This window comes from Larimichthys crocea, chromosome XX (genome assembly GCF_000972845.2).
Source record: "Larimichthys crocea isolate SSNF chromosome XX, L_crocea_2.0, whole genome shotgun sequence".
In the NCBI taxonomy this organism is placed as follows: domain Eukaryota; kingdom Metazoa; phylum Chordata; class Actinopteri; family Sciaenidae; genus Larimichthys; species Larimichthys crocea.
In genome coordinates this window covers 11703172-11731112 of record NC_040030.1, presented here as the reverse complement: position 1 = coordinate 11731112, position 27941 = coordinate 11703172, and the positions used below count along the sequence as shown (strand labels likewise).

Here is a 27941-nt window from a genome sequence, read left to right as displayed (position 1 = left end):
TCTTGCAGCCCGTTCCGGCGAGGGGTGGCGGAGGGTGTGCAACACTGATTGATAGACGCTGGGTGTCAGAGTGGAAGGCAGATAACTATATCTTCTACAGGACATTTAAAGGTCAAACACACATCGCTGTAATTGGAATATTCACAAGACAACTACCGAGGTACAATGCAAGGGTGGAGGGAAGAAAGAGTGGAGGAGGAGGAGCACGTAAAAGATAGATGTTACATAAGCGCAGAGATTGAGAGAGGAGAGGGGGTGTGGATGTGATCCATTGCCCTTCCACAGGCAGATGTAGTGGCTATTTATTGAGTTGATCTTTGGGGGGGGGACTGTGGCATTCATTGAAGGATACATCACCCTCAATGGAGAGCAATCCTGACCGAGGTGACTGGTGGGGTTAACAGTAAGACACACACATCTTAATTCATCAACAGTTGTGTCACAACGTGATAATCAGTATTTATAAGCTCCAAATAGTTTTGGAACACTGGAAAAAATTAGCTGCTTACAGCGTGTATTGATAAGTGTGTGTCACTACAGCCGCAGGACAGATTCAGGATCAGCCACACGGCGGGTAAGGTGAGGTCATTCCCAGCTAAGGTCACGATGCTCTCTCATCGACCCCAGAACAGGATAACACTTAGACTCAGCACTTAACCTGAGCTCTACAGGACGAGACAGACAGACACTCATACTATTGACTCGCCACAGCAGAGCCCCCAAGACGGGATCTGATTCACACATACACACACACGTGAACTCACATGGAGATACACATGCACTAAGCAGACGTACAGGCTGGATTTGGCTCGTGTCAGTGCACACGCACACACAAACAGTGTGGATTTGAAGCCCCTTTTAGACAGTTTTGGTTGGTGTAAAGATGGATGGGGGTTTCCTGTTTTCCCTAATCATTGTTTTGTGTTCCTGTGTAGGCTTTGAGTGTATATGCATTGTGTACACACTGTGTGCATATTCATCAGCAGTTTTAATGGAGGGTAAATGCACTTAAATGCAGTTTACCTCCCCAGAACGCGGCAGCCTTTTATTTACCACTATAGCCCCCGCTCTTTATGTTTGAGCGCACGTCCACACACATCCGCCTCAACACGTTCTCAGCAGCATCCATCGGTATTGGCATCGCGCACAAAACGAGCTCTCCCGCAGCCGCTTGCTTGTTCTCTGGTGCCACAGTCAGATCGCTAGTCGCCTCTGGCCATGTTTTCTGGAGTGGAAGCCTCTTAATAAGGGCTTGTCAACAAAGACAGACAGAAGCTCCTTGAAAAACAACTTCATCCTGCGTCTGAGCCTCTGACAAGAATGATGAGAAAAGCCCAGTTTGTGTTGAAATACAGCTGTGTTGCTCAGTGGAGAGCTGCAGTGGGCATATAGTCAGTCTGTGTTTTTTTTTTAATATGGTGTTATATAGACAGTGTGCCGCAATATGTTACTTTGTAGTACTCAATTTGCACATGTTCTGATAATCTACGTACTATTGAGCTCTTCTTCCCAGCGTTCCCGCTGGGCTCAGCCCCTTTTTCCAAATGAACTATGGCTGGCCTGAAAGCAACATTTCATATCAGGTATTCATCCAGCTGTGTGACCTCCACTCGCCTGGAACTGCGAAAAGGAAAGGGATCATAATCACCTGAAGAGGAAATCGAGCGCTTCAGGACAGAGAAAGAGTCTGTAATAGAGAGAGAATGTGTGCATTTGTGGGCTTTTTTTTGTGAGGCTGCCGGGTTTGGGCTGCACAGTCGAACACTCATACTTCGTGCCAGCTTTGCTTTTGCAAAGAGAACACTTGACCTCACACACACACACACACACACTGTCCACCTCAAACAAACACACGCTCCTCTCCCCTTTTTTCCACCCACACAAATACCTCTCCTCCCTGTCTCTCTGTTTTTCCTCCTCGCTATCCTCTTTGTGATAGTATATTGTGGTAGCTCTCAGTTGTCGGGACTCTAAAGGACTTCCCTAAGAGCAGCAATAGATAAAGAGCGCTGCTGAATGGGTCTGCTGTCACCTTATCTTAACGTGGCGGGTACAGCACAGGTCAAAGTGAAGGCTTTGCTCGAGCTCCAGCAGAGAGAGAGGGAGAAAAATAGGAGCGTTGTGAGCCAGGCAAATTGAATTTCATAAGAGATGGAGACAGAAGAACGGCTGACTAAGAGCTAATGAGTAAGTATTTAGCATTTACAGTGATGGCACATCTAAGATTAACTTTCAAGTTTCACCATGACAAAGCAATCCTTGTTTCAAATTTTTACCTCGGAGGGTTCATGACAAAGCAATCCTTGTTTCAAATTTTTACCTCGGAGGGTTCAGCTTGAAGTAAGCTGAAAACAATTATTCCCCCTTCGCTATAACAGATATATCATTATATTTGCACAGGACATTCATGGTGATAACAGCAGGAGATGGGATGTTAGTGAATGTTAGCAGCTGCGGTGAACAACGGCAGACCGCACTCTCTCTTTTTTTTTTTTTGTTATTGCTGGCGCAGGGCCTCCCAACACCTCAGCAGACACGTACTGTACATATCGGCACATATGCTCACAGATATAAACACACACACTTTATCTATGATAAAAACAGGCCCATGTTTTGTCTTCGTTAGTGGAAAAATAACTGCGAGGTTACACAATGGAGCCAGACTAACCCACACCCCCCGAGCCCCTCCACCGCCACCGCTGCCACCACTCCTCTCTCCTATACGAGCTTTCTTCCTGGGGAAGGAGCGAGCAAATTCATCTCGTCAATCCTCCCGGGAGGGTGTAGCTATGCAGCTCTGTTTACTGTGGCAGAAAGTTAATATAAATTTTCATCAGTGGGGGAAGTTTACACATATGATTCTATTTGTCCTTCATTATTAGCACCTGAGTCTGCGGCTGGGTAGGCATAATTGTCTACAGACACAGGCCAAATAGATGCAAGGGAAAGGCAAATAAGCACACCCCAAAATAATTTGATGCTTGTGTGTTACAATCCTCCGCCCTAGGAATTCTTAATCTAGAGAATCAATAAACAAGGGGTGAGAGACGTGGGAGAGAGAGAGGTAAAGAAAGACAGAAAGATTAGGGGAAGAAATGAATAATGTGATATGAGCAACAAGGAGGTGAGAGGGGGAGGGAGGGGAGAGAGACAGAGAGTGAGAGATGGAGAGAGAGAGAGAGGAAGAAGTGGAGTTGAATTCAAAGTGCGGTGAAGAGGTGGAGAGCGAGTGATCGATGTGGGTTTATTATCCACTTTAGGAAAAAAGAGACAACAAATAAGCACATGGCTTTTTTTGGATGGAGTCCTTTATGTGTACGGGCAGAGGAAGCTGAAGTAGCTGAAAATACTGAGCTAGAGATAGCAGAGTAGGACACAGAAGCCCATTGTTCTGCTGGATTGCTTTACCTCCGTCCTGAGGCCCGGGCAGATTCTCCATGGACCTCTCCCTCCTTCTCTCTCTCTCTCTCTCCCTTGTTCACTGCACACTGTTGATTTATTGAGTCATACATTAAAATACTCATTACTCCTACATACTTTCCAAATTCTCCTTTTTCTTTCCTCTCTTGTTTCTCAAGAAAGTCGCCATTTGAGAAATCACCTCGTAGGTTTCTGTTGGGAATTTCGGGGGCGACTGCATATTGGTAGCCCGCTTGCCACCGTCCCAGCAGTTATTGGAGCCAGATGATCCACATTTGAGCAACAGAGACGGAGGCTGGAGTTGGGTCGGAGAGTAATTTTGTTTGCACACTTGTCAGTCAAGTAAATATGCTCCATAATGTGTTTTTTCTTAAAAAGCCTAAATATGTAAGCAAAAGTTGCAAAAGCCTTTTTGACAAACGTTGCCTGTTTATTCGCATTCCCGCAACTCCTCCCGCTGCTACATGCGTTTGCAGCTGCACTCGAAAGAAGTCATTATTTCGTATTTCCTTTCCAAGTACTCAACCAAGCAGACGTGACTGAATCCAGGTGTGCATTGTGCTCGCTGTGGGCTTTGTGGAGGTGATAAGGGAACTGAATCTGGAGCCATTGTCGAGGCACCGGCACGTCATCACCAGTTCTGACCTTTTAGAAAAGGATAGGAGCCTTTTTACTCTCTACTGGCTGAGTTACTTAAGGTGAATGAGATCAATAGCAACCGCAGAAGCCCGCACACATCAAGCATTGACCCGGTTCTAAAAAAGAAAAAAACTGCAGCACCTGCATTCATTTACAAGTGAGCATCATCACAAAACGTTCTCATCCATGCTTAAATAATCAACCTTGGCCCTTGCTCCACCAGCTTCTCTGATGCAAAGATGTGGAGCAACACCAACCTCAGGTTTTAGCTCTGTTTCACCACCCAGCTGCATCCACTTTCCGATTCTCAACTGTTGCCGACAACACTCCCTGGTCACACTTTGCTTGTTTTCACAAACTCAGGCCCCACTTTTGTATTCAGACATTGTGTGGGACATCTTATCCTTCCACCCCCCCCCCCCCCCTCCCCTTCTCTTCTCATTTGTCTATCCTCTCCAGCCAGCCCCCTGCAAATTCGTATCCATTCATCCATCTGCCCTGAATCCACTTATATAAGAAGATAGGGTGTAAATATTTTGGTGTGGAGTGTCAGCGCGTATCTCCCACCGCCAGCGGGCCCGGCAGCCTCAGTCCAATCAGCCATGTTTGTTTGTTCAGCTTAAACTGTTTGTGCCTTGTTTATCGTGGCATGCGACTCTCTCCAGCTTGATAAAGTGTCACACTTTTTCTTTTTTGCCCCTTACCCACCCCCCACCCACCTCCTCCTTCTGTGTCTGTGTTTTGTGGAAGCGGAGATAGATAAGCCTGGTGGTGCAGTGCTTGTGTGTGTGTGTGTGTGTGTGTGTGTGTATGTGTGGGAGTTGTCAAAGCTGTCAGCATGACTGGAGTTGTTCTGGCCGACAGCCTAGTGTTGAACAGCAGCCCTTTACTCCCTACAACAAACACACACACATGCATACGCACAAAACATCTGCTGTGCACACCACCACAGCAAGACCGCGTTGTTCCTGACGCAAGAGCCATTTCTTATTGATCAACAATTGATACGCCATGTTTTCTGCTACCTTCCGGAACATCCTGTAGAGGCCACAGCGCGGCGAAGACGTACCTGTTGAGGGCAGCTTATTTCATACCCGTGTCATCATTCCAATATCTGTCATATCCCCTAATAACAACAACCCCCCAACGTGACCCAAGCCAGGAAGTGATCTGCACTGTCCAAACACAATGTCACAGCCCCTCAGATATATCCAATTCCAATGTCACGGCTGCATATTGTGCAGTCTCCAGGTGGATTTGAAAGAGTGACATTCTTGGCGGACGGCTTATTTCTTTCACGCAACTCACCTCACCCCCTCCCGCCAACCCTCTTCTTCCACCACACACAATAAGCAATCTGAAGATTTGCAATGGTTTGGGCCAGTATCGCAGGGCCTGCTAATGTATTTCATGCTTGTTTAAGATCTTTGCATGCTTCTTACAAAGGTGCATTGTGATAGGTGTTCCTTATTACCCTGTTCTGTATGGAGTCTAAACACTGGGGTTTTGGAGAGTGGTGGATGGTGGGAGGGGAGGGATGAATGGGTGGCTGATATGTTGTTGTTTTTTTTTTCATTTCCCCTCTCTCGTCCCCTCTCTGCTGTCAGTCTCTTCTCACTCTCCCCTTTTTTCTCCGTCTCCAGCGATCTCTGCATGCCTATTAATGTAGCAGAGGAATGCCTGTGTAAACATTCTTGTTTCTCAGTCCGTTTCGCATAATAGTTGCCTGTATCGCCTTTCTCCTGACCTCACTATCTGAAACCAATTACACCAGATCCATTTGGGCTGAATCTTATTTTCATAAGGATCCCCATGTCGCGGTCTTGGTCGCTCTGTGTGTTATTTTCCCTCCTCTTGTTTTTTTCCTCTTTTCCAGCCTCGGTGATGGATATCAACATCAAATATGCCTCTGAGTGCCTTGTTATTTATATAGCACGGTCTGGCTTTTTCTCTCTCTCTCTCCCCCTGTATGTGTCTGGCTCCCTCTCTCATTCTGAAGAATGTGTCACATTGTGCTGTTTATACAATGTGCGCATTAATAGACCGGGGGGGGATGTCATTTTTTCTTGCATAGCAACCCAGGTTAAATAGACGGAGTGCTTGCCACTCGTCTGTGTTTTTGTCCGCTCCGGCAGCTCTTCAGCAAACTTTTGATGACTTTCCTTGGCATTTTGTGCTTTTTTGTGCTTTGAGATGGGCTTCAGCTTGCCATCTCTGTGGAGTGGGAAGTGGGTGGCACAAATTGGTGCTTTTTACTGTAATGGCTATATACTCAGAGTCAGTGAAAAGCGAGGGGGACAGGACGTTTTTTTTTTTTATACCTTCCAAACACGCCGCCGTCACAGACTCTCAGAAAAATGGCTAACCCCACTTCCACGAGAGAGGTGACAGACAGTTTGAGGCACGACAAACCACTCTGGAAAAGTTTGGCCGGTGTTGATGGGGGTCTGTGTTATGTTTGGAGGAGCGCTCTTTATGCAGTCTGAGCAGACTTCTCTTCTAATAAGCCGGGTGTAGTTGATCCCTCTGCTTCACCCCTGCGTGTCACCTCTCATACCTGTACCTCCCTTCATATTTACCTGGCATGGATATTGGAAGTGCCATTAAAAACATCTCTTTCTTTGTACTCTTGACCGTGTGTAATATATCGAGTGGCTCTCTTGACTTTGGATATAACACAGCGAGTCATTATTGATTCACACATGGATAAACATTTCCTCCTGGCAGCTACGCTGGGTCGCACTCATCAAGCAGCCTTCCCTCTAACTACTGTGTGCAGGACTCAATAAACCTTATAATTACTTTGATTCACCAATCATGGCGAGATTAATTGGGCTCCGTGTTTTAATTAGCACAGTGATTGGCTGCATTCAAGGAATTTGTTTTGTCTTTTTTGCCTTCAGTAAAAGGAAGCCACGAGTCGTGCGGTGTTTGATTTTCCATCCATTTTTGAATGTCTGCGAGTCGCAGAGCTGCATGTGCAGGTGTTGATGTGTTCTTAAGTGTGTGCTACAGGCAACTTTTTTGTGTGTGTGTGTGTGTGTGTGCCCTGGAGAAAGGCTCAGCTTACAGATGTCACATTACACACACACACACACTCTCGCACACACATAAACCGGTGGCGACTAGGCTCCTCTTACCAAGGAGACGGATCAATGCAGTTAGGACTCAGTGCCAGTGTAATGTGTTTGTTTACTTTAGTTCAGAAAGCCTGGCTCCTCCTGAGCACCCAGACAGACAGACCCCCACCACCACCTCCACCCTTCACTCCCTCCCAACACCACCTCTTCAAGTACCCCCCTCAGCTCTGTCTTTTCATAATTGATCAGGGGGTGGCTGCGTTCCCTGAGGGGTTAAGACATGGCAACTTTTTTTTTTTTCTTTCCTCCTCCCTCTCTTTTATTTTACTGCCTCTCTCTCTCTCTCTCTCCCGTCTTCTCCTCTTGTTTGCTCAGGATCTCAATGTACTAGTTCAAACATTGTTCCCACCAGCTGGCAGAGCTGCGCCATATGCACGCCCTGTCAAGGCAGCTGTTGTCATGGATACTGGCAAGCACCAGAAAATAAAATGAGCACCCCTGATTCCTGAGGAAGTGTCACTCTCCATCTTTTTTATTTATTTATTTTTTTATTTTGGTATCATTTCTTGCTTCTCCTCCTACTCGTCCTCCTCTTTTTTCATCAAAAAAGAAACACCTGTGAAGTTGTTGTGTTGTGTTTGTGTGTGTGTGTCTGTGTGTGTGCACGCATAAATGTGTTTTTTTTTTCCCCCCTCCCTTCTCCCACTTGATGCTCATGGGCCTGAAGAATACAAGGCATACATGGCTGTGTGGAGCAGTAGCAGCAGTAGTAGCAGCTGTGCACAATGTTCTTTTCTGCCAGACTCTTTCATCCATCTGCTCTTGAAGAATTGGAGTGAAGCTGCTAGCCCAGCTGCCACCGTACCTGTGAAGCTGGAGCTCGCTCGTCACACACATTCGGCAACACACAGCAGCCAGGCAGGAGGGGGGGGGGGGATCTGTAATCCCATCAAACCCTAGAGAAATAAATTACGCCACATCCAAGCCTCTCTGATTCTTATCGTCTCCGTCTCCGGCATCATGTTTGATGACAAATTTTTTCACAACCTACAAACATTCAACATTTCCACGCGACGTGTAAACAGCTGTGAGCTAATTTCACCAGGCAGCCAAAGGGCTCTCTTTCTCTGTCTGTCCGCCTTTCCGTCTGTCTATCCATCACTCTTCCTAAACTCATAAGCAACCCATAATGCACAGTGGTAAAACCTGTGCTGCTAGTTAATTCACTATAAATGTAATCTGATGTTGATTTTGTCAACTTTAATTACAGCTCCCAGGGACACTTCACATGGTGCTGCCTCTACTTCAAATTGATATTATGAATATGCAAATGCGGCAGTAATTTGCTGAGAGAAGTGGGTATTTCAGTTGAGCACACACTAGACAGGTCAATTCTACTGACGCTCTGCCTTTTTCTTTTTTTCCAGCCACACCACCCCCTCCATCCTCTTCTTCAGGGGTGCTCTAGACAAACTGTATTTATCCTTGATCACAACTCTGTGAATTGTTACTAAAACATATTTCTAACGTAGTGTTAACCACGCCAGAATGTGTTGCGGGGAGAAGAAAAAAAACAGCTGATATTCGACCGGAGATGGCGATTTTGTCCCTGAAAATCTGAATTATATCCGCTATCAGCTGCAGGAAATCTAATAGTTTATTTTCACTGTCTCTTTTCCTCCCTCACCTCTTTCGTCCTCTCTTTCTTTTCTTTTTTTTTCTCACACCGCCTTTTGTCTTGTGCTTCTTTTCTTCACAGGCCCTACAAGCAGCGAGGCAATTACTCTTGCAGCAGCCAGGCAGTGGCCTGAAATCTCCAAAGAGCCAGGACAAGCAGCGTCCACTGCAGGTAAAGCAGCTCCCCGTCTAATCTCTTAAGTCCATCCATAATACATGCTCCTCCGAAAAGAAGATTTCCTCTGTTCCACAAGTGTGTTTGATTTGCCAACGCAATCCTCGGACCTGCCATTGGAATCCTAAAGCTGGACGAGCCGGTCCCCAGAAGGCTAAGTGTCACATGGACACAAGAAAAACACAACAGAGACAGATCTCAGAGAGCAGAGTTTCATCTGTAGGCCTTTCAAGTAGACATTTTATTCATCAGCAAGGCTTTTAAAACCATTTAATGCATCTTAATCATCAAACTCGACAAAAATGAAGTCTTATGGTAGGATTCTTTTGACCTGTACGCCTTGCTACACTACATCCATAGTGTTGTTGACACAGGAAGATCCAGAGGTTAGTTATTATTTGAAAGGCACGCCTGACTAGTGGGCTACGCAGACAGCTAATTTTAACTGCCTGTCATTTCCGCTCTTCAACGCTAATTTGCCTTATTGATTTGTGGAGCTGTCTATTTCTGTTGTCAGTGATTTGAAAAAGGTCACACACACACACGCACACACACGCAGGAACAGTTGCACAGCAACACCAAACTCGCACACACACGTTAACACATTGCCTGCAATCCTCTGTCTTCCCGGTGTTAAGATTTTTCTCACACTTTTTTTTTTTTCATTCTGCTCGTTTAAGTCAACAAGATGGTTAGTTAGTTTTTTTTTCCTGCGTCAAATTATGTAAGGCCCCTTGACATCTGCTCTATGTTTTTATTAGTTTTTTTTTTTTTATTGAATTTATTTTTAGCTGTTTTGAAAATGAAGTGTGGGAGTTTGTGCCCTCCACTTGGCTAATAAGTACTATCAAGGAGCAATGGTTTACCTCATTAGGGACTCTGTGCATTTCATTAATGTCAGGGAAATTGGCGTTAACCTCAACCGTTGATATTTTCACAGAGTCTAACAATGGCAACACCTTCAATTGGAGGCGCACCCCTGTGTACCTAATTACGTACTGGCGAAGAGATAAGGTTGGCAAAGACTCAGTCATGCCTTTGCATTTAAATAATTCAACTCGACCTCATCAAGAGTGGTAATATCAGTATATTCACACACAATGGCGTGAGAGTTATAAACATATTTTAAAGGGTGTTTTTATTTATTTAGCTGTGGGGGGGGGAAGAAAAACCAAAGCTGTCTGGAGCTTCTTGTTGGGGTCCATTGCACCTCTTCTATTTGGGGTTCTGTATGCCGAAGCGAATGGATTCAAACAAATGGGATCCTGATCTACAAATGCCTGCATAGTCACCAAGTACAATACATACACGGCAAGGAAGAACAATATTGAACGAGAGCAGTGTGGGTACATGATAACCGTCAGCACATGTCCAAGCCCCTGCCTCTAATAACACCAGCAGATGGTAAATATTGAATATTTACATTTGCTTACTCCATCCTTGCCTCGTGCTGGCGATATGAATCAATGTGAATCGGATGGCCCCCGCCAATCGGGCCTGTCCTCAGCTCCATACTAATCCATCTGTTGATCCAGCTTTTATTAACAGCCTCACCTCTCTGTTCCAAAAAAAAAGTCTCAACGCAGAGAGTCATGGCAGAGGCACCAACGACTTTCCAAGTGATACACACCAGCACAAACAGGGCCTCAAGTGCATTGAGGTTCAAGATCATTTCTTACAGCTTGGGAGATTGCTGCTGTGCGAATCCGCTTCATTTCAAATGACATTTTAGCTGTACTCCATTGTGCAAATATCAGTGAGAAGTCGAAACTCTTACTTGATTAAAAAACCTTGTTTTCCTATTCTCATTGTTCTATTTATTCCCTCTTATCAGCAGCAGATTTGTTTTATTTTTGTCTTGAGGGAGGGCATTATTTACTTGCATTATGAGGCCACAATGAGTGCCACAGTGCAGTATTTTGTTAGCTTCACAGCCTGATAAGAGTCAATGGCAATCAAGCAGCATATTTTCCACCGGAGGAATCATGCGGATTGATCCCCTTGTATGATTAGCGCAGTTGAAAGTGGGGAAAAGGATTAATATTACCATGACATCCTGCTTATAGTAGAGATACTGATAAATCCTCTGCCAGTCTTTTTTTTTTTTCCCCCTCTTGTTCTCCCATCTTTGGTATTTAAGAGCGGGAAATGATCCATAGATCATGGCATGTAAATTATTTAGTACACAAGCATCTAAGTGCCTCAGCTTGCAGTTTTAATTATACGTATTAGCAGCTAAAGGCTCTCGCCTGACTAATTCTATCCGCTCGCTCATCGCCGCTTCTCAGTAGTTGATGATGAGGAGGCAGGCAGCTCTGGCATTCGCATGCACACACACACACATATAGAAAAGAAAAGAAAAAAAAAACAGTCCCACAAACACACATACAAACACACACGCAAGCTGCTTCTCCACATTTGCGTAATGTGACAGGTCTATTATTACACAGTAAGCCCACGGGAGCACTCAATAAACACCTATTTCTCCCTGTAAATCCCCCCCCCTGCCTCCGCCATGCTGCTTACACGGCTCTCCCAAGGCACACAAACACCCTCTCTCGTCTCTTCTCCTCTTTCCCCACGCTCTCCTCTTCTCTGTGGCAATATCTCCCCCTCTGAAAGGCATTTATACACTGACATTTGGAATACAAATAAAGAAACGCGGACAAGGAGAGGCGGAGAGGATTACAGTGGCCTACGAATCTGACAGTTGTTTCGCTTCGCGCACGCACGTACATAATGCATCTTGTGTGCCCTCATACACAAACACCAGCGACAATGACAGTCGCTTAAAGTTGCTTTCGCATTGCCAGAAGTGACTTTGTGCTAGTTTGTTGGTGGCTATATTGATCATTATTGATTAAAAAAAACAAGGCACAGATGGGCTTAAAGCAGCTTAACGCATGGTTAGTGGGCAGGTTTTGTGCTTCCTGTTTCGAGAAGTGGCTCAAGATTCAACTGGCTCTGCTGAGGCATCTCCACATCAAGGAGGCACATATAAAACCTCCTAACTCTTACCCATGGCATGTGTTGCGACTGCCACTCTGCCCCTTTCACACTATCAAGCTGTGAATACCTTTTTTTTTTTTTTACAAGACTAATAACCTTAGTCCCATCTGTGCAATGCTCCGCTCCAAGTATGAATGAAAATATTTAAGGTTTTTACGGTTGGTTTATGGATCGGGCGAGATGTTGGTTTAGCTCCGTTTTCTGTAAACTCCACAGCTTCCTTCCCAGCCCAGTCAGATTGGTTTCGGGCACTGGGCCATCCTCGGAAGTGTCACACTTTTAAAGGTCAGGTCCACACTTTCACCACTGAGCCAATATCACCTCGATAGCAGCACTCATCTGCTTATTGGCTTTCATCCGGAACACACACACACACACAGGGATGCAGGGAAAAGGGCTGCAACGCTAGGCTTGAGTATAGGTTAGCTGACTCCAACGTGCGTGGCTAAAGGATGGTAGTTCACATTTACATTTATGAATATATCTTTCCACTGCATCCCCTCTGGTTGGATCTGAAAATAGAGAAAAATTATCACTACGAAGGGGAGAAAGAGAGGGGGGGGAGATATTATGTTATTCATGAGGAAAACTTCTGTTGACTCTGAGAGAAAGAAAGAGGAAGGCAAAAAAAACGTCAGCACATTTTAAGTCAAACACCCTTGGTTGCTGCTTTTGTAACCAGAAAACAAGATTTTTTTTTTTTTCCACTCCCCATCTCCCACCTCTCTCTTTTTTTTTTTTTCACCCCCTGCATTTACAACACCTACAGGACAAGATTGCTAAATTGCGAGGACAGAGCAGGTTCGTCATTGTGATGCAAAAGAAGTTGAAATGCAACCCCAAGGCGAGGTAGCTGAGTTTGGAGGGGCGGGGGTTGCGGTGGGGGGGGATCAAGAGAAAGTGAGAGGGAGGGAAGGAAAAAAAAAAAAAAAAAAAAAAAAAAGTAGCTCAGACCTTTGATGTAGCAGCAACAAATTTACCTTGTGACAGAAGATACATGGGTGCAATAAACGAGTTATACCAGCCCTTACACATGCAATCAGATGATTCTGGCCAGGGTGTTAATTGGATCCTAACCGGCAGATCTGATACGCCTGGGCCCCGGTGGTGAGGGGGAAAGCCTTTCCAAGTGATGAACTATAATTCACTGAGCTGCTTGAAGCACTTGTAATTTACTGTGTGTCACTGATGAAGAGGCTGATCCAGTGGAGGCCATATTACCTGCAACATCAGAGGGAAGTGTCTACACCCCCCCCCCTCATCTCGCTCTCACTTGTGCTCTCTCACTCACTTTCTTTCTATTTCAGCACTCTCCTCTCTCTCTCTGCACTTTCTTTTTTAATCCTCTCCCCCCTCTATCTGTCACTCCCATTTACTCTTGAAATCTGTGCGCACCTGCAGGGGAAGCATCAGTCGGGAGAGCGAATTGTGCCAGTTTAATGATAAAGGTGTGACAATTTGTGCTGATAATGACACAAACAATGTGCGCGAGCGACGTGACGCGGCTGCAGTGTGTGTGTACACTGCATCGGGGAGGCTTAATCAATGACTATCTGCATGTAGAGATAAATCAATATGGAAATTGCGCTAAGCCCATCTCAATCTCCTCAGGCTTTTTATTAGAGGCTTTTACATGATAGGTCTTTATGTTATGATAAATTGCACTTCCCATGCACTGCTGCCAAACTGCTATGGAAATTGATTTAGGAAAACATTCAGTAATCCACTTAGCTTCAGTCCTGACAATCTGGAGTATTGATCTCCCTAAGCTGAAAACACGACATGCATTTGACTGAGCGCGGGTCACGCGCGCAGGCGCGTGCGCCGACGTGATTTCACCTAGTAAACATACACATGTACTTCTCGCGGACCACACACTTCGAGGCACTCACTCAGGCCGCCCGCCCTGTGGCCTTCAGGAGGAGATTCCCAGCTATCGATAACTGCGTGGCTATATTTGGCAGTAATTGGCTAGTAAATGAGCAGTGTCAGCTGGAAGGGAGTTGAGAGGTCAGAAGTCCACAAGCTTTGAAGGGGTGGCGGGGGGTTTGAGTTTGGGCCCTGTACCCCCTGGGATGCTCAGGAGATTGAGATGAAATAGGCGACGGAGGTTTGCGGTGGAATTTCTTCCCTTCTTTTTTTTTTTTTCTCAATTTCTCTCTCTCTCTTTCTGTGTGTAAAATGAAGCTAGTGGCTTAATTAGTAGTGACTCTCCCTGCCAAGGATCCACAGTAATTACCGACTAGGACCCTTCCATTTATCTTAGCGGCGTCTGTTGCGCAGCCCAGTTCCCTGCCCAGTGCTACAGAAACAAACTCTGTCATTGATAATCAGCCTGTGTTCGTTGGCCCTGCAATGTTTATGGCCGTCATCTAATCACAGCCCCCCCCCCTCCTCCCACCCCGCTTATTACTGCTAAGTGAATTGTATGGAAGGAAATCGAATAAAAGGAATTCCTCTCTGCCCAACTTTAATTGTTTAAGTTAGATACAGCACTTATCTCCCGCTTTAGGTAATTTAAGTTCACTCATAAAAAAAAACAAAAAAAACTCTGTAAAGATAAAGCGCCACACACAGTGGAGTGGACGTAATTGTTGGAAGTGCATTTGTCCATCGCTCCAGATAGTTAGAGGCAGACAGCTGCGTTATCCAGCCAGTGGGCAGCACGCAGCAGAGATGCGAGCGTTCTGCATTTAATGCCAGAATGCCCAGTTAAATCAAACCTAACGAGAGACCCGGGTGCCAGCTTTGCCTGGAAGAGATACCTGAGCTCTCCATGGAAGAGCTTGACCTTTTGCAAGGCATTGGAGAGGCTGCTTACAGACTGCGGGTGTGACAAGTGTGGTGTAATGATCTGCTTGTTCTGGTGAGGGGGGCCCCACCAGTGTTTTCACATCAGGAGCCAATTTAAAGGTCCTTTGTTTTGCTCTCCAACTTTGAGGGCAAACCACATGGCTTCAAAGTTCATGTCAATGTAGCTCATCGTTCTCTTTTAGACAAGGGACATAAACAAATAGGGGTTCAAATGGTGAAGACCATTAAAAACAAGCATGTTTCTTACAAATGTCTGCAAAGCAGGGGCTACATTCAAATGACTTGTTCAAAAGTCATTTGTAAACTACTCTTTCCCATCTAAATTTACACTATTAAAAACAAGTGAGGAACCTTTTTTTGTTAGGGTCCCCAGTGGCCACATCAGCTGCAGCTAATTTCAAACGATTTATTAAATCCCATTAATATTTTTTTTTTATGCATGAGTGTTGGAAATATGTCCTTTTTGGATTACAGAGAAACAGAGGCACAGCCCAATTGTATATCATGGCTCCTCTCCTATGAAAGAGTGTCTATCCACGGTGTGTGTGGATGTTTACGCCACTGCCATCGTCGAGTAAATGCTCATTAATTTTATCCCTTCGTGGCAAAATCATTTCTAGGAGAGGCAATTCAGCCTCCTGTTCCTTTCAATTCACCACTCCCGTCAATCAAGCCCTCGTGCAGTATCCCGCAAAATGGAGGTGTTATATTCCTGCAATTATCATGTCATATACTCGAAAATGTAAATGAACGTGTGTGTAAAATTAAATTTATGGGTTGTCAGTGAAGAATAAGAACCAGGAGAGCAATTACTTATCTGCTTTCATCTTGGAGCCTCTGATACGTCAAGCAGAAAAGCATGCAGTTAAATGCTGGAATTAGCATTGTGCTGCACTTCACAATGGACGTGGGCCAGTGCCTTTTCTCCCCTTTCTTTCTTCCTCCTGCCTTTTCTCCCTTCTTCTTCCCCTCTTTTTGTTTGCAGCAGTGGTGAAATGAAGATGATTATCGCCCATTACGCCTCTATAAAAAAAAAAAAGCTAATGAAAGTGTAAAAGGAACTTCCCAATTTCATAACCTGGTTCCTCTGAAACCCTGTGTTATTCATTTACAGGTGTCTGACTATGAATGCTTATATTTCTCCACATACACAAGCATTCAAGGTGCAATGTGGCATTGCTGTTTAATTCCACGTTATATATGCATGCACATGCATTTATGTTAAAGCCCTACAAGCCTGCATCCCTTTTGTGAAACAAAACATCTTTTGAGCCGGCATCCAATTAATAGTCTTAATGAGTGCATCACTCATGTTGTTTCTCAGCTGCACTCGTCCCATTGTCATGGCATCCAACACAAAACCAGGAGTGACTGCGGGGGTAATTACTTACCTAGCAAATGTACCTTTAAGGGTTAATAACATTGAAGGTGTAAGCAGAGCATTTGCATAATTACACACGGACTGTTTAATTTGCAACTTTTGACGGCTTTTGTTCGGCACCTCGCTTTGTTGTGAACGCGTTTTCTTTTTGCACCCCCTTGCATCGAGGAGTCCAGAGAAGAAAAGAGATGTACCACAACATCCTCCTCCTCCTCCTCCACCTCTTCCACCTTAGATGGAGTCCCTTCTCTCTAAGACCCCTAATGAACAATGGAGGCAGGATTTGTTTGAATATGAATATGAATGTGCAGCGGGGCCGGCTGGAAGTTGACCTTCAGCTGTGATTTTCAGTTCATCAGGATTAGTCAAGGCGGGCGATCAGGAGCCACTAATGCATAATGACTTCTAAAATGAAAAATGTGTAGTGACCATGCAAATGTCTCGGCTAATCAAAGAGGGGGGAAAACCTGGGGTGGGGGGGTGGGCGTCGAGGAGAGGAGAGCTAAACAAGGACGTGTCAAGGCCTGACAGAGAGAGAGAGAAGGAGCGGAGGAGGAGAGACATGCATGGAAAGTAATCAAGGCGGCTTGATTAGCTGGCGATGAGGACAGGGATGTCTTATTGGCCCCTTGACACACCATATAGGCTAGCTACTGTCATGGCAGCTCCATGCCAGACACTGTCGCAATTAGCTTCCACGAAGGTGTTACTACATGTTGATATTTTAATTGTGTTACAGTAGCATAAAGCTTGTCTGTCAAGAATCTCTGTTGACAAGATGCAACATTTAAGCCTTAAAATATGTTCCATCAGTGTATCGTCATGCGAGAAACATCAAACTATTTTGTGTCCCAAGTTGATTACATTTTTAGAGGTCGTATAGTGAAGGAGGAGTCATTTTAATCAGTCTTTGTCAGTCCAAGTAAATCAACTGGTGATCCACGGTGTTTTCACAGTGTGTTTGATACAAAATAATTCACTTCATTTCCAGTAGAATCCTGAAAAGTAAACACATTTTTGCCTTTTAATTATCTTCTTGCTCCAAAAGTTGTTCCAATTTTTTAGCTGAAATTGCATAATGTGACTCTTAGCCCACTCTCCCCAGTTATAATGTGCACATGCAATCAAAGCGCAGAGAGAGGAACAGATCCTTTTCTCCACTGATCTGCTGCCGTCTTAGAAGAATTTGGCGGAAATGCAGGATGTGTGTCTTTGTTTTGTTTTGGCGAAGTTCTCCGCCTTCAGTTTGACAGCTCGTATTTTTAATAAGTATCACCTAACAATGACATACATTTTTCCAAATGGCACGACGGCGAGGAGCGGTTGTGCTTTTGGGAGAATGTAAAAATTGTTCTCTGCGGAAGGCGCCTCGTAAAAACGTGCCCTACTACATAAACAGAAATGTCTTTTGCTGCTATATTAACCTCCTTTTCAAGACAAAACTGAGTGAACCCCAACCATGACCTCCCATATCCTGCCGATGTGTCCACTTCATCCGTGTAGTTTTAATCAACTTTATAGAGTTGTGCATTTTCAGTGTTTTACAATAGCACCACTGATAGGCACACTGAAGTGGGGGAGTTCAAGGGTCCTGCTAATTAAGGTCTCCGTCTATTTAAATCTCTTACTTTTCCCAGCGGGGTGGAGGCAGAGCAAAATAAGATGAGCAACACAAAGGCACAGCACCCATCTGTCCTTCAGCATCTCCTCTAGGCTGCCAAGCATCGCGGCCATGGGAGGCCTGCTCTCCCTACCTCTCAGTCACCAATTACCACACTCCCAGTAGATCCATGCCAGCAGGCCTGACAAACGTCTCTAATGATCTATTTTTCCAACTTTCTCCTTTTTCACTCATCCCTCAATCCATTTCACTCCTATTCTTTTCAATTGTTTACCCTCCTCTCCTTCCCAAACGTCCCACCTCTTTCCGCCTCTCTCTTCTTTCCTTTCTTTCCTCCTTGTCCAGGTTCCAGTGTCAGTGGCCATGATGAGTCCCCAGGTGATCACGCCGCAACAGATGCAGCAGATCCTCCAGCAGCAGGTTCTCTCCCCCCAGCAGCTCCAGGCCCTGCTCCAGCAGCAGCAGGCTGTAATGCTGCAGCAGGTACAGACACATTGACACTTCAATGCGTACACCCTTAGACAAACATTTACATGTAGACACACGTACACATAACAGTGATCATCTGTTGCAGATGATCTGGACACATTTACCCTTATTTAGGATGACTTTTCTTGTTTGTGCTACACAAAAGCCTCAACACAACCCTGAGTCACTCCTGTGCACCGGTGTATCACAGCCACCAGCCACTCCATGCCAACTCACCGCGGCCCTGTGTCCTTGACACGCTTACCAAGAGGAATCTGAAATTGACGCACTTGTTCATGTCACCTCTAATTAACTGTCTCCGGTGTGTCGCTGGTTCAATTCCCTGACAAGCATCCATCAGGGACTGAGAGAGTAGGGCACAGTTTGGTTTGAGCGCCAGCAGCTGAATGATAGGTGATGGATGATGTAATGTTTGGCATCAGCTCGAGAAAAGCACACACGCTCAGCACAATGGCGTGTCAGAGTTGAGATGCATTCCTCAGTCATGGATTTGATTAAGGGAAAGAGAATTGTTTAATTAAGAACGTCAGTCATTCTGATTATTCTTCTTCATTAAGAGCGATCAGAGTCGAGGTTTGGTTTCAGCGCAGTGCCTTTTGGACTTCTTTTTTTTTTCACAGCAACTAAATGCATTTCTTAGTTTACAGCACTAAAAGGATTACATGGTCAGTCTTAACACAGTAAAGTTAATCATCTTGAATGGAATCTGTCACACGGAACATTAAGCATTCATAATCCTAAATCAACAGGAATCACAGGGTCAAAACCTGTCCTCAGTGAGCACAGAGTGAAGTTAGGGTGATTGATGTTGATGAAGTGACTACAGAAAGACTTCCAAAAGATTTTGCAATCGCTCCAAGAGCTCCCATTCATTTTTAATATTGGCGTCTGTGGATTTTTCTACGGCAGTTAGCAGAGAACTGGACCATGCATTCCACTGGCCTGCATCGTGCAGCCCTCTTCCAGACCAGGAAGCCGTCTTAAGATCTTATGAAATTAAAACGAAATTATCGTCTAAATAGCTGTCACAGTATGTGTGTTAAAGGAATCAGTTCAGTGTAGCGGACCTGTTCCTGAGAGGGTTGATTCTGTTTATTTCAACCACTCCAAAGGAAGCCAGTGCACTCTGGATGCCAAATGCGTAGTTAATATGATAAATTGTTGCCCCCTACAGAACTGTGGGACTATTAAAAGTCCATATGGAGAGGACTGTTAAAGACAGCTAGGATACAAATGCCAAAAGCAGTAGAGAATTTGATTTATAATGTGCAACAGTTGCTGCACAACCAACATGTGAAGTACAGCTGGAGCATGCAGGCAAGATTAAGAGGAAAAAGTGGAGTTAATTGTAAGGAATCTTCTTTTGTGGGTTTTTGCGAGTAAATGTATTAGAATGAGTTATTAATCCTCCAAATTACATAAAGTCAGGGTTGTATCATTTAGAACACTACAAATAAATCAAATAAATGACCCCTGCTTCATAGTCTATGCATACTACAACATTACATATGGTTATATATGAGGCTATGTCGAGATGTGTACTACTCAAACATGTATTAACTTATTTTTATACTCTTCCCGTGTGTGTGTGTGTGTGTGTGTGTGTGTGTGTGTGCAGCAACACCTGCAGGAGTTTTATAAGAAACAACAGGAACAGCTTCATCTGCAGCTTCTCCAGCAGCAACACCCCGGCAAGCAGGTTAAAGAGGTAAGAGCACCGAGTAGTAGAAACAAGACTTAGATTTGATAGTTAATACACGTGTCGAGTGAAGTATTGTAAATCCATTCTCTTCACTTAAGATCATACATTTCACTTCAGATTCAGATTAGACAAACTCCCAAACACACACACACACACATCTTCCTGCTAACTTCACGCAGCATGGAGGCCCAGGCAATTCTTCCAAGTGACGTTCATACACACTTCGCAACGCGCGACAACAACACTCGCTGATTTATTGAAAGGATGCCAGAGACAAAGGGTCCCGGGTCCAACTCATTAATGAACTGTTTCTGTGGGCGTACAAACACAGACAAACACACGCACGACGCCTAAAGTTACGGCACGCAGCGCTCATAAATCACGGTGACAGGGCAGCCGGTCGACAGACACGGCTCTGTCTCGTTCTGTCTCTCGCTATCGGAGAGGAGGAGGAGGAGGAGGAGACGAGCGCGACAGCCTCAGCCACATTCGCCGTAGCCCGCGTTTGAGTGTCGTGCGGCGCTGAACCCTGAGAGGCGGACCAGGGCCACATCCAGGCAGCGCCGTACGTGTGGAAGCAGTTAAATTGATCAGAAAAAAAATAAAATAGGTATCACATAAACACACACGCACTCGTCTTTCTTTTCTCTCTCTCTATCTGTGTTGCACCTCTCAGTGTCTCCTCAAGCAGCCCATTATGCTGCCCCTACAGGAAGCCGCCACTGACCTCCCGGCGGCTTTGTTTCTGTTTGGATTTGGAATAGAGTTTTTCAGGGGCCCCTGCCATCAAATATGGAATAGAAATTGCTCCCTTATTTCTCTTGAGGCAGGGTGGGAGGGAGGGTGGAGGGTGGAGGGTGGGGGGACAAACTACCTCCCTCCATCACTCCATTATGCAGCCTGTTTTCCAGTGAGCGCATCACAAGTTTTACCCCCCCCCCACCTCTCTCTCTCTTTCCTTGTCCCTCCATCTCCATGCTTCTCCAGGTCCACCATGACACAAACATACAGAAACACAATGAGCATGACATGCTGTATGCACATACACGTGTATATGGAGAGTAGAGAGGAGGGCAACAACTGGGACAAGTCGACATTACAGATGAGAATGGATTGAATTTATTCCAAATCTAAACACTTGGGAGTCGATTATTACCTGCGTTTTCTAGCGTTTCATAACGTAATATCGCCGTGTATGGCATTCCAGCGTTTTGCAGTTCAGATTCAAAGCTTTTCTCCCTAAAATCCAGTCCCCCTCTCCACTGACGGCGACCGAGTTTGATGTTTTTTTCATTTTGTTTGTTGTTGTTTTTGTTGTTGTTTTGCACAGAGCTTATGCAATCGCCCGTCTGGCCCAGCGATAAACAACTCAGCGAGGCAGCGAGCGGAGATGAGAGTTGGGTGGAAGCGAGGGGGGGGGGAAATGAAGCATTGTGCATGTGTGTGCATACATGTGTGTGTTTGCACTTGGTGTCTGTGCATTCACACGCACGTGGCGCTGTAAATCTCTCATTCTGCCAGCTCCCTCTGGCCACATAAGCTGTAACAGACCATCAGTGAAGGCGAGACAATTAACTATCACGGGCGGTGGAGGGGTTTGTGGGATAGGGGATTATACCAGCGGCTTAGTATCATACACAATCACAAGCCACATAACACTGACGGGGCTTGAGAGGCTGGTGTATCAGCGCAGCTTTTCGTGTCTTGTTTGTGTGCGCTCACGGACGTGAATGCACACAAAGAGAGGGGAAAGGCAACGGCACTGTGGTACAGCCCAAAAAAAAAAAAAAAAAAACAGGAGGGAAGACTAAGTGAGCACAGACAGAGAGGGAGAGCATGCAGAGAGACAGAAGAAGAGGCAGAGAGGTATAGCTAAGGTCACGGCAGAGGCGAGTGAGTGCAGACTCTCCACACACAGCACAAACAGCGCTTCTCTCTGCTCTCTCTCTCTCTCTCTCTCTCAGTTGTTAATTCGTCTGTAATTTTCCCTTCCCCTCCTCTCCTTCTCTCTCCGCTCCTCTCTTGCTCCTCTCTTCCTCCTCCTCCTCCTCCTCCTCGTCCTCGTCCTCCTCTCTCTATAGCAACAGCAACAGCAGCAGCAGCAGCAGCAGCTGGCCGCCCAGCAGCTCGTCTTCCAGCAGCAGCTCCTGCAGATGCAGCAGCTCCAGCAGCAGCAGCACCTGCTCAACATGCAGCGGCAGGGCCTTCTCACGCTGCCCGGGCCCGCACCCGGCCAAGCCGCCCTGCCCGGACAGACCCTGCCCCCACAAGGTAAGAGGAGGGAGGAGACGAAGAGTGGGAGGAAGCAGCAGAAGTGGGATGTTAATGTAGAGCATGTGACTCGCAACAGCGGTGGTCACGTGCTTCCTGTGTTTAGTCTGCAGGTGCGAGCGCTGCTGCTTTTGTCACTGTCATTGTCCCATCCTGCTGTCAGATCTCCAAGCCTGTCTGTCCTACTCCTCTTCTGTCTTTCTGTCCCGCCTGTATTTGTTTTTCTCATTGGTATGCACCTGTGTCCCCCCCTGCGTTATCTCTAAGTATGTCTGTCTGTTTGCCTGCCTCATTGGTATGCTCTTCTGCCATCCACTTTGTCCCTAACTCTCCACATGATCGTTTTGTTTAGTCTTCCATTCTTCCCTTTCTCTCTCTCTTCTTGTCTGATTGTGGCTTTCTTTTGTCTGCCTCTGTTCCTCTCCCAGCTCTCAGCTCTGCCTCTGTTTGTGTTTGTTGTTTTTCCATCTCTGTTTCTATTCCCCCCGCTCCCCAGCCTCCCCTCCTTGTTGTTGTTTTTGTTGTTGTTGTTTACCGGCTTCAGCGGGAGCCAGGGAGAGGAGGAAGAGAAGAGAAATAAAAGGACAGAAAGAAAGAAAGAGATAGCTCCATTTTCTTCTCCCGAGCCAAGTAAACACCTATGTTTGTTGTTTACCACCAAAATGGCGGAGACCGAAAACAACAGGCAGGGAGAAGTTAGAAGGAAATCAAACGAGTGAAGATATCGCCTAATTAGTTGCCGAGCTGAAAAACAAGCAGTGGACAAAGCTTGTTTATCTCCGATGGAACACGCACACATTGACTGCAATCAGTGTTTTATAGTTGGTCTTCATTGAACACACAAGTCTTTAAGACTCTGCGATCTGTTAACGGGTTAAAATCAGTATCTAACTGGGCAGAGAAGAAGAACAACACTTGTTTTTATTGATCAGTACAAGTTCAAACTCAGGTCTGCAGTGAAGCAGCACAGGCACTGAGGGGAAGGCCTTGAGTCATGCAGCTTTATACAACTTTTCTGACTGCTGAGTAAAGTTTGCAGAGTCGAAGCTTTTGTCGCACAACGGATAACAGTGTTTGCATTCAGTTGAGCAGGCGCATTGATACAATAGACTGTAGTTTAAGTGTTCCTTCTCTTTCTTTCTCTTCATCTTCTCCCTCCTCAATCTGCTCGTCCCCTCCTCTCTCCCTAAGCTGGCCTGAGCCCCGCAGAGCTCCAGCAGTTGTGGAAGGACGTGACCGGAGGTGGCGGTCACAGCATGGAAGACAACGGCATCAAACACAGCAGCAGCGGCACTGGCACCGGCGGAGGTGGTGGTGGTGGCGGCGGCGGCTTAGACCTCTCCACCAATAACTCTTCTTCAACTACCTCCTCCTCCAATCCCGCCAAAGCATCGCCGCCCATCTCTCACCATTCCATCGCCAACGGACAGTCCCCCGTCCTGAACCACAGAAGAGAGAGGGAAAGGGAACGGGAAAGGGAGCGAGAGAGGTAAAAAATAACACATGAGACATCATCCACATATGTTTTTTGAAAGAGAAGATGAAAAGTTTACAGCTGCGTGTTTGCTATCCCTCACGCGAGCTTGTTTTCTTTGTGCCATGATTCAGTGCAGGAGCACATCAGAACTCCCATCTGTTTGTCCCTGTTTAAAATAACAGCATTGTTACAACAGGGGAAACATGATGTTTTGTTTATTTGTTCAATAGTTTATTAGCGTCTTGGTAATATTCAAGAAAAAAAAATAAGAGCCTTGTTCTCCCGGGGGACCACATGTGCCATTGAACGCACTTAGCTTGCACACAGATATCAAAAGCAGGGAGAGGAAGCCATGCAGGCAGGCGCATTTACAACAAGCCTCTCTGGCAGACAAGACAAGGTAACCTCCTTGTACATTAAGTATTTAGTGCTTTCTCTCTCTCTCTCTTTTTTTTTCTCTCTTTTGAAAATTACTTTGGTTGCTTGCTTGTCATGTAAACAGAATACGTGATGCCTTGAGTGGCGTTTCCAGGATGTTTATCCTTGTGATGGCGTCTTTTTATAAATGCACCCAGCACCAAAACACTGACTGTTCACATATCTGCCTATCTGGCCTATGCATTATTCAAAGGCTTTTCTTGGGCGATATTATAATAAGGACTTAGGGTAGCTGTGTGTGTGTGTGTGTGTGTGTGTGTGTGTGTGTGTGTCTGTGTGGATGCTCGGTAGAGACTCACACTGGAGGTGGAAGTGCTGTGTAATTGGCTTAAAGTAGATGCTATCTCTCCAGTACCACTAAAAGGAGGCTTGAAAAAGATACCTTTAGAAGGGAAGACAGAGAGAAAGAGAGAGGTAGGGAGGGAATGAGAAGAGAAGGAAGAAAAGGGGGGGGGTGGGAAAGACTTTTTTTTTTTTTATCTGCCTGTGTCCCGAGGGGTGTGTGGTGTCTCATAATGATCGAACAAGGAGTATTGTCAGGAGCACTGCTTACTAACATGCCACGGATCGATGTGGGGAAAGCCCCCTCTGTAAAACACAGTGTGAGCTCCTCCAGCACACACACACACATATTCATGGGCCACACACACACACACAGGCACGCATGCACATCGCCGTCCGACCACACACGTACATGCACAGACATACTATAGGCAGACAAACACACACACACACACATACGAGTGCCAAGCCTAAAAGGTTAAACTGTCATCTTTAATAGGATGTGCTGTCTAGGCAGGGTCATAACTTATTTGGGTGCCATTTGAAAAACGCCAGAGCACCCCTGCTCCCCTTGTCCTCAAAGAACATAAGTTACACAGAGTATTAATCTCCTGATGAAAATTATATGGCTGTCTGGATTTTTAATGTTTACTTGAAAGCATCCACCACCGCCCCCCTCCCCCTGTAATAGCTTTACAAGATGTGGCGGTGGTTGTGGTGGAGACAAAGCTACAGCTCACTCTGGATTATTATAGGGGGATGTTAGGGATGCTGGAGTCGCGCATTAGTCCCTAAGTTTGGTATTGTGATTGATTGGAGATGAATAGTTGTATTTGGTCGCACACTGAATCGGTCTCTGCTGGTATGTTTGTGTTTTTCCCCTCTCTCCTCTCACTCCTCCTCCGGTTCAACTGAACTGACCTCTTTTGAACCCCTTTTCTTGCTAACCTGAAACCTCCTCGCCCTCTCCTCCTCCTCTTATCTCTTTCAGTTCACTACATGAAGAAAGTGGAGGGACTCACCCCCTGTACGGTCACGGAGTGTGCAAGTGGCCCGGCTGCGAGAACATCTGCGAGGACTTCGGACAGTTTTTGAAGTAAGAGCACGCCCCGCGACATAGACGTTACACCGGAGACGATGCCTCCTCTCACCTCTTCCTGTTAACACCATGTGGGATTTTGCATGTCTGTACAAGAAGCAAGTATCTATTTTATTGTGAAACAGACAAAAGTTACCCCTCTTACACTGCACCTCCTCCTCCTCCTTGCTGCGAGCACACAGGGGCCTAACAAAGAAAACATCACTGCCTTTCAAAGAGCACATTTTGACCCTCCAGACAGCCAGTTGACAGGGTTCAGCTCGAGCGGTGCAGGATTCAAACCAAAGTCTGATCCATAACAAATCTCCTTCCTGGCGTGGAAGGGCCTGATAGGTTTGTGAAAAAAGCGTCAAAAGCTAATGGCAACTCGCACGGCCGCACACTTACCTCCACAACAAAAGCCCCCATTCACTGTTGTCATGGTGCAGGCGCCAGAGCGAATGAACTCTTCATGCTCCATCAACAATTTAGTTAATTAGCTCATTTGTAATTGGCCGGCTTTGTTGCCAGGATGTTAGTGGGGGGACATCAAAGGAAGAAGGTGTTTGCAGCACTGCCGATTACAGGTTATCACATTGCCACTCACTGAGTCTCTCTCCCTCTCTCCCTCACTATCACTCTTTCCCTGGCTCCCTGCTCTCACACAGAGAAGAAAAGAAAGGGGGAAAGCTTTAATTTGAATATTCTAATTAGATTTGTAATTAACTGTGAAATAACGATCTGGCGAGTGTTTTTCACGGGCTGTAAAATGTCCATGTGAATTCGCATAAACTCTTGAAATCAGGACATTGTTTCGGCGTATTTTCCCAAATTATGCATTTCTCTACAGTAGTGACTATAATAAGTTGCAGAAAGCAAAAAAAAAAAAGAACTGATACAAGAAAGTAGTCCACCCATGGGGAGTTGCTGTAGGATTTAGGTCAGGCTTTTACTAATTCTACAGCAGCTTGTGCATTGTGAAAGCTAAAAGGTGTGTCCGTAGAATGAAATGACTCTAATGAACACAGAGTTTACCCGTCTTTGAAGGACACCACTAGATGTGACATTAAACCAGATTTTACACTCTATCAACACGCACAATACACTCAAAGAAAACCCTAATTGACAGCGATGGATTTAAATGAATCAGAGGTGAATATATGTGACAACCATAGCCTGACAAGTGTGTTTGCTTATCCCCTGCGGGAAATGGCGCCACATACGCGTCAATGTCAATATGTGTTATTCTGCAGAGGACATCCATAGGCATCACGTAGCATAATTTCCGAAGCCGCGCTTATGAAAAGCAAGTTTGCTGCGTGCGATGCAATGTCCAACTCGGACTACGCGTGCACTAGTCCAGGTAGAAGAGTTTGCCTTGCAGCTTGGGAAAACAAATGTGTGTGTGAGAAGGCAAGCCTGAATGGGATTAGCAGGTTTTCTGATATCTTGTCCTATCACCTCAGTACACTTACTTAAAGAAGACATCAGCCTTTCCTTCGGCACTGTACACTCCGCTCACGCGCAAACAAAACCCGAGTCTGTGTGCTCTAAGGATACTGTGTCTAGGTAGCTTAGCTGGTTATTTGGGTGAGGGGCAGAGATGCTCCGTATAAAGCGATGCGCCTGCGAATCCGGTAAGCTGGCAAGCCAATGCGAAAGGATGCGTTGCTGTAAAGACAAACTAAGAGAGGGAGGGCGACAGACAGAGAGAAAACAGGGTAGATTTCAAACTTGAAAGCGAGAACACAGGTTGGCAGATGGTTTTGTAAGAACACTTGCCAGAACATTGGCTGCTACAAAACAGAACAGTGTCTTGGTTCAGCTCCCTACACACACACACACACACACACACACACCCCTGCAAGTCAGAGGCTGGCTCTATACTGTAACCCAGCCAGCACATGAAAACAGGCACCAACAAAGAAGGCAGACTCGTCATCAGAACAAAGATGGCTGCTCGGTGGCGCGCCTTGGAGCAGTGATTGTCGGTGTCAGAGGGAGTCCTTTTATGTTTCTGGAGATGCCAGCCGGCTACACACACACACACACGGCGCTCGCATGCACACACACACAGGCACAGTTTAAACGGGGTTACATAAAGCGGGTGTCAGATTTAGATGACAGTTTGGATGTTAGGTAGTTGGGGGTGTGGGTTACGTGTGCGGGGAGGGGAGATGAGGGAGGGAGGGGAGGCAGGGGAGGGGAGGGGAGGGGGGGGGCCAAGTCAAGCTGGCGTCTCTCCGCTCACTGTAGGAGCTCAGCTCAGCGGCGGTGACACGTTTAGTCATCTATTGTTTTGTTGCATGAAGAAACTTGTCAAGATCAGCATTTAATAGCTCTTCAGCGTGCTTTTAAGTGTTCTCACCTGGAAAAGGTAGCCGCGAG

At 45.8% G+C, this 27941-nt stretch overlaps 1 protein-coding gene across 7 annotated transcripts in view; it reads left to right on the top strand.

Annotated features, from left to right (window-relative positions):
• Positions 1-27941, top strand: part of foxp2 (forkhead box P2) — a 104599-nt gene that overhangs the window by 51555 nt on the left and 25103 nt on the right. For all 7 annotated transcript variants that reach the window (XM_027272091.1, XM_027272089.1, XM_027272092.1 and 4 more), the window contains 6 exons: positions 8899-8988; positions 18162-18299; positions 19924-20013; positions 22089-22278; positions 23470-23767; positions 25467-25571. In XM_027272091.1, the coding sequence (XP_027127892.1) occupies positions 8899-8988; positions 18162-18299; positions 19924-20013; positions 22089-22278; positions 23470-23767; positions 25467-25571 (911 nt within the window). The remainder of the gene's footprint in view (positions 1-8898; positions 8989-18161; positions 18300-19923; positions 20014-22088; positions 22279-23469; positions 23768-25466; positions 25572-27941) is intronic.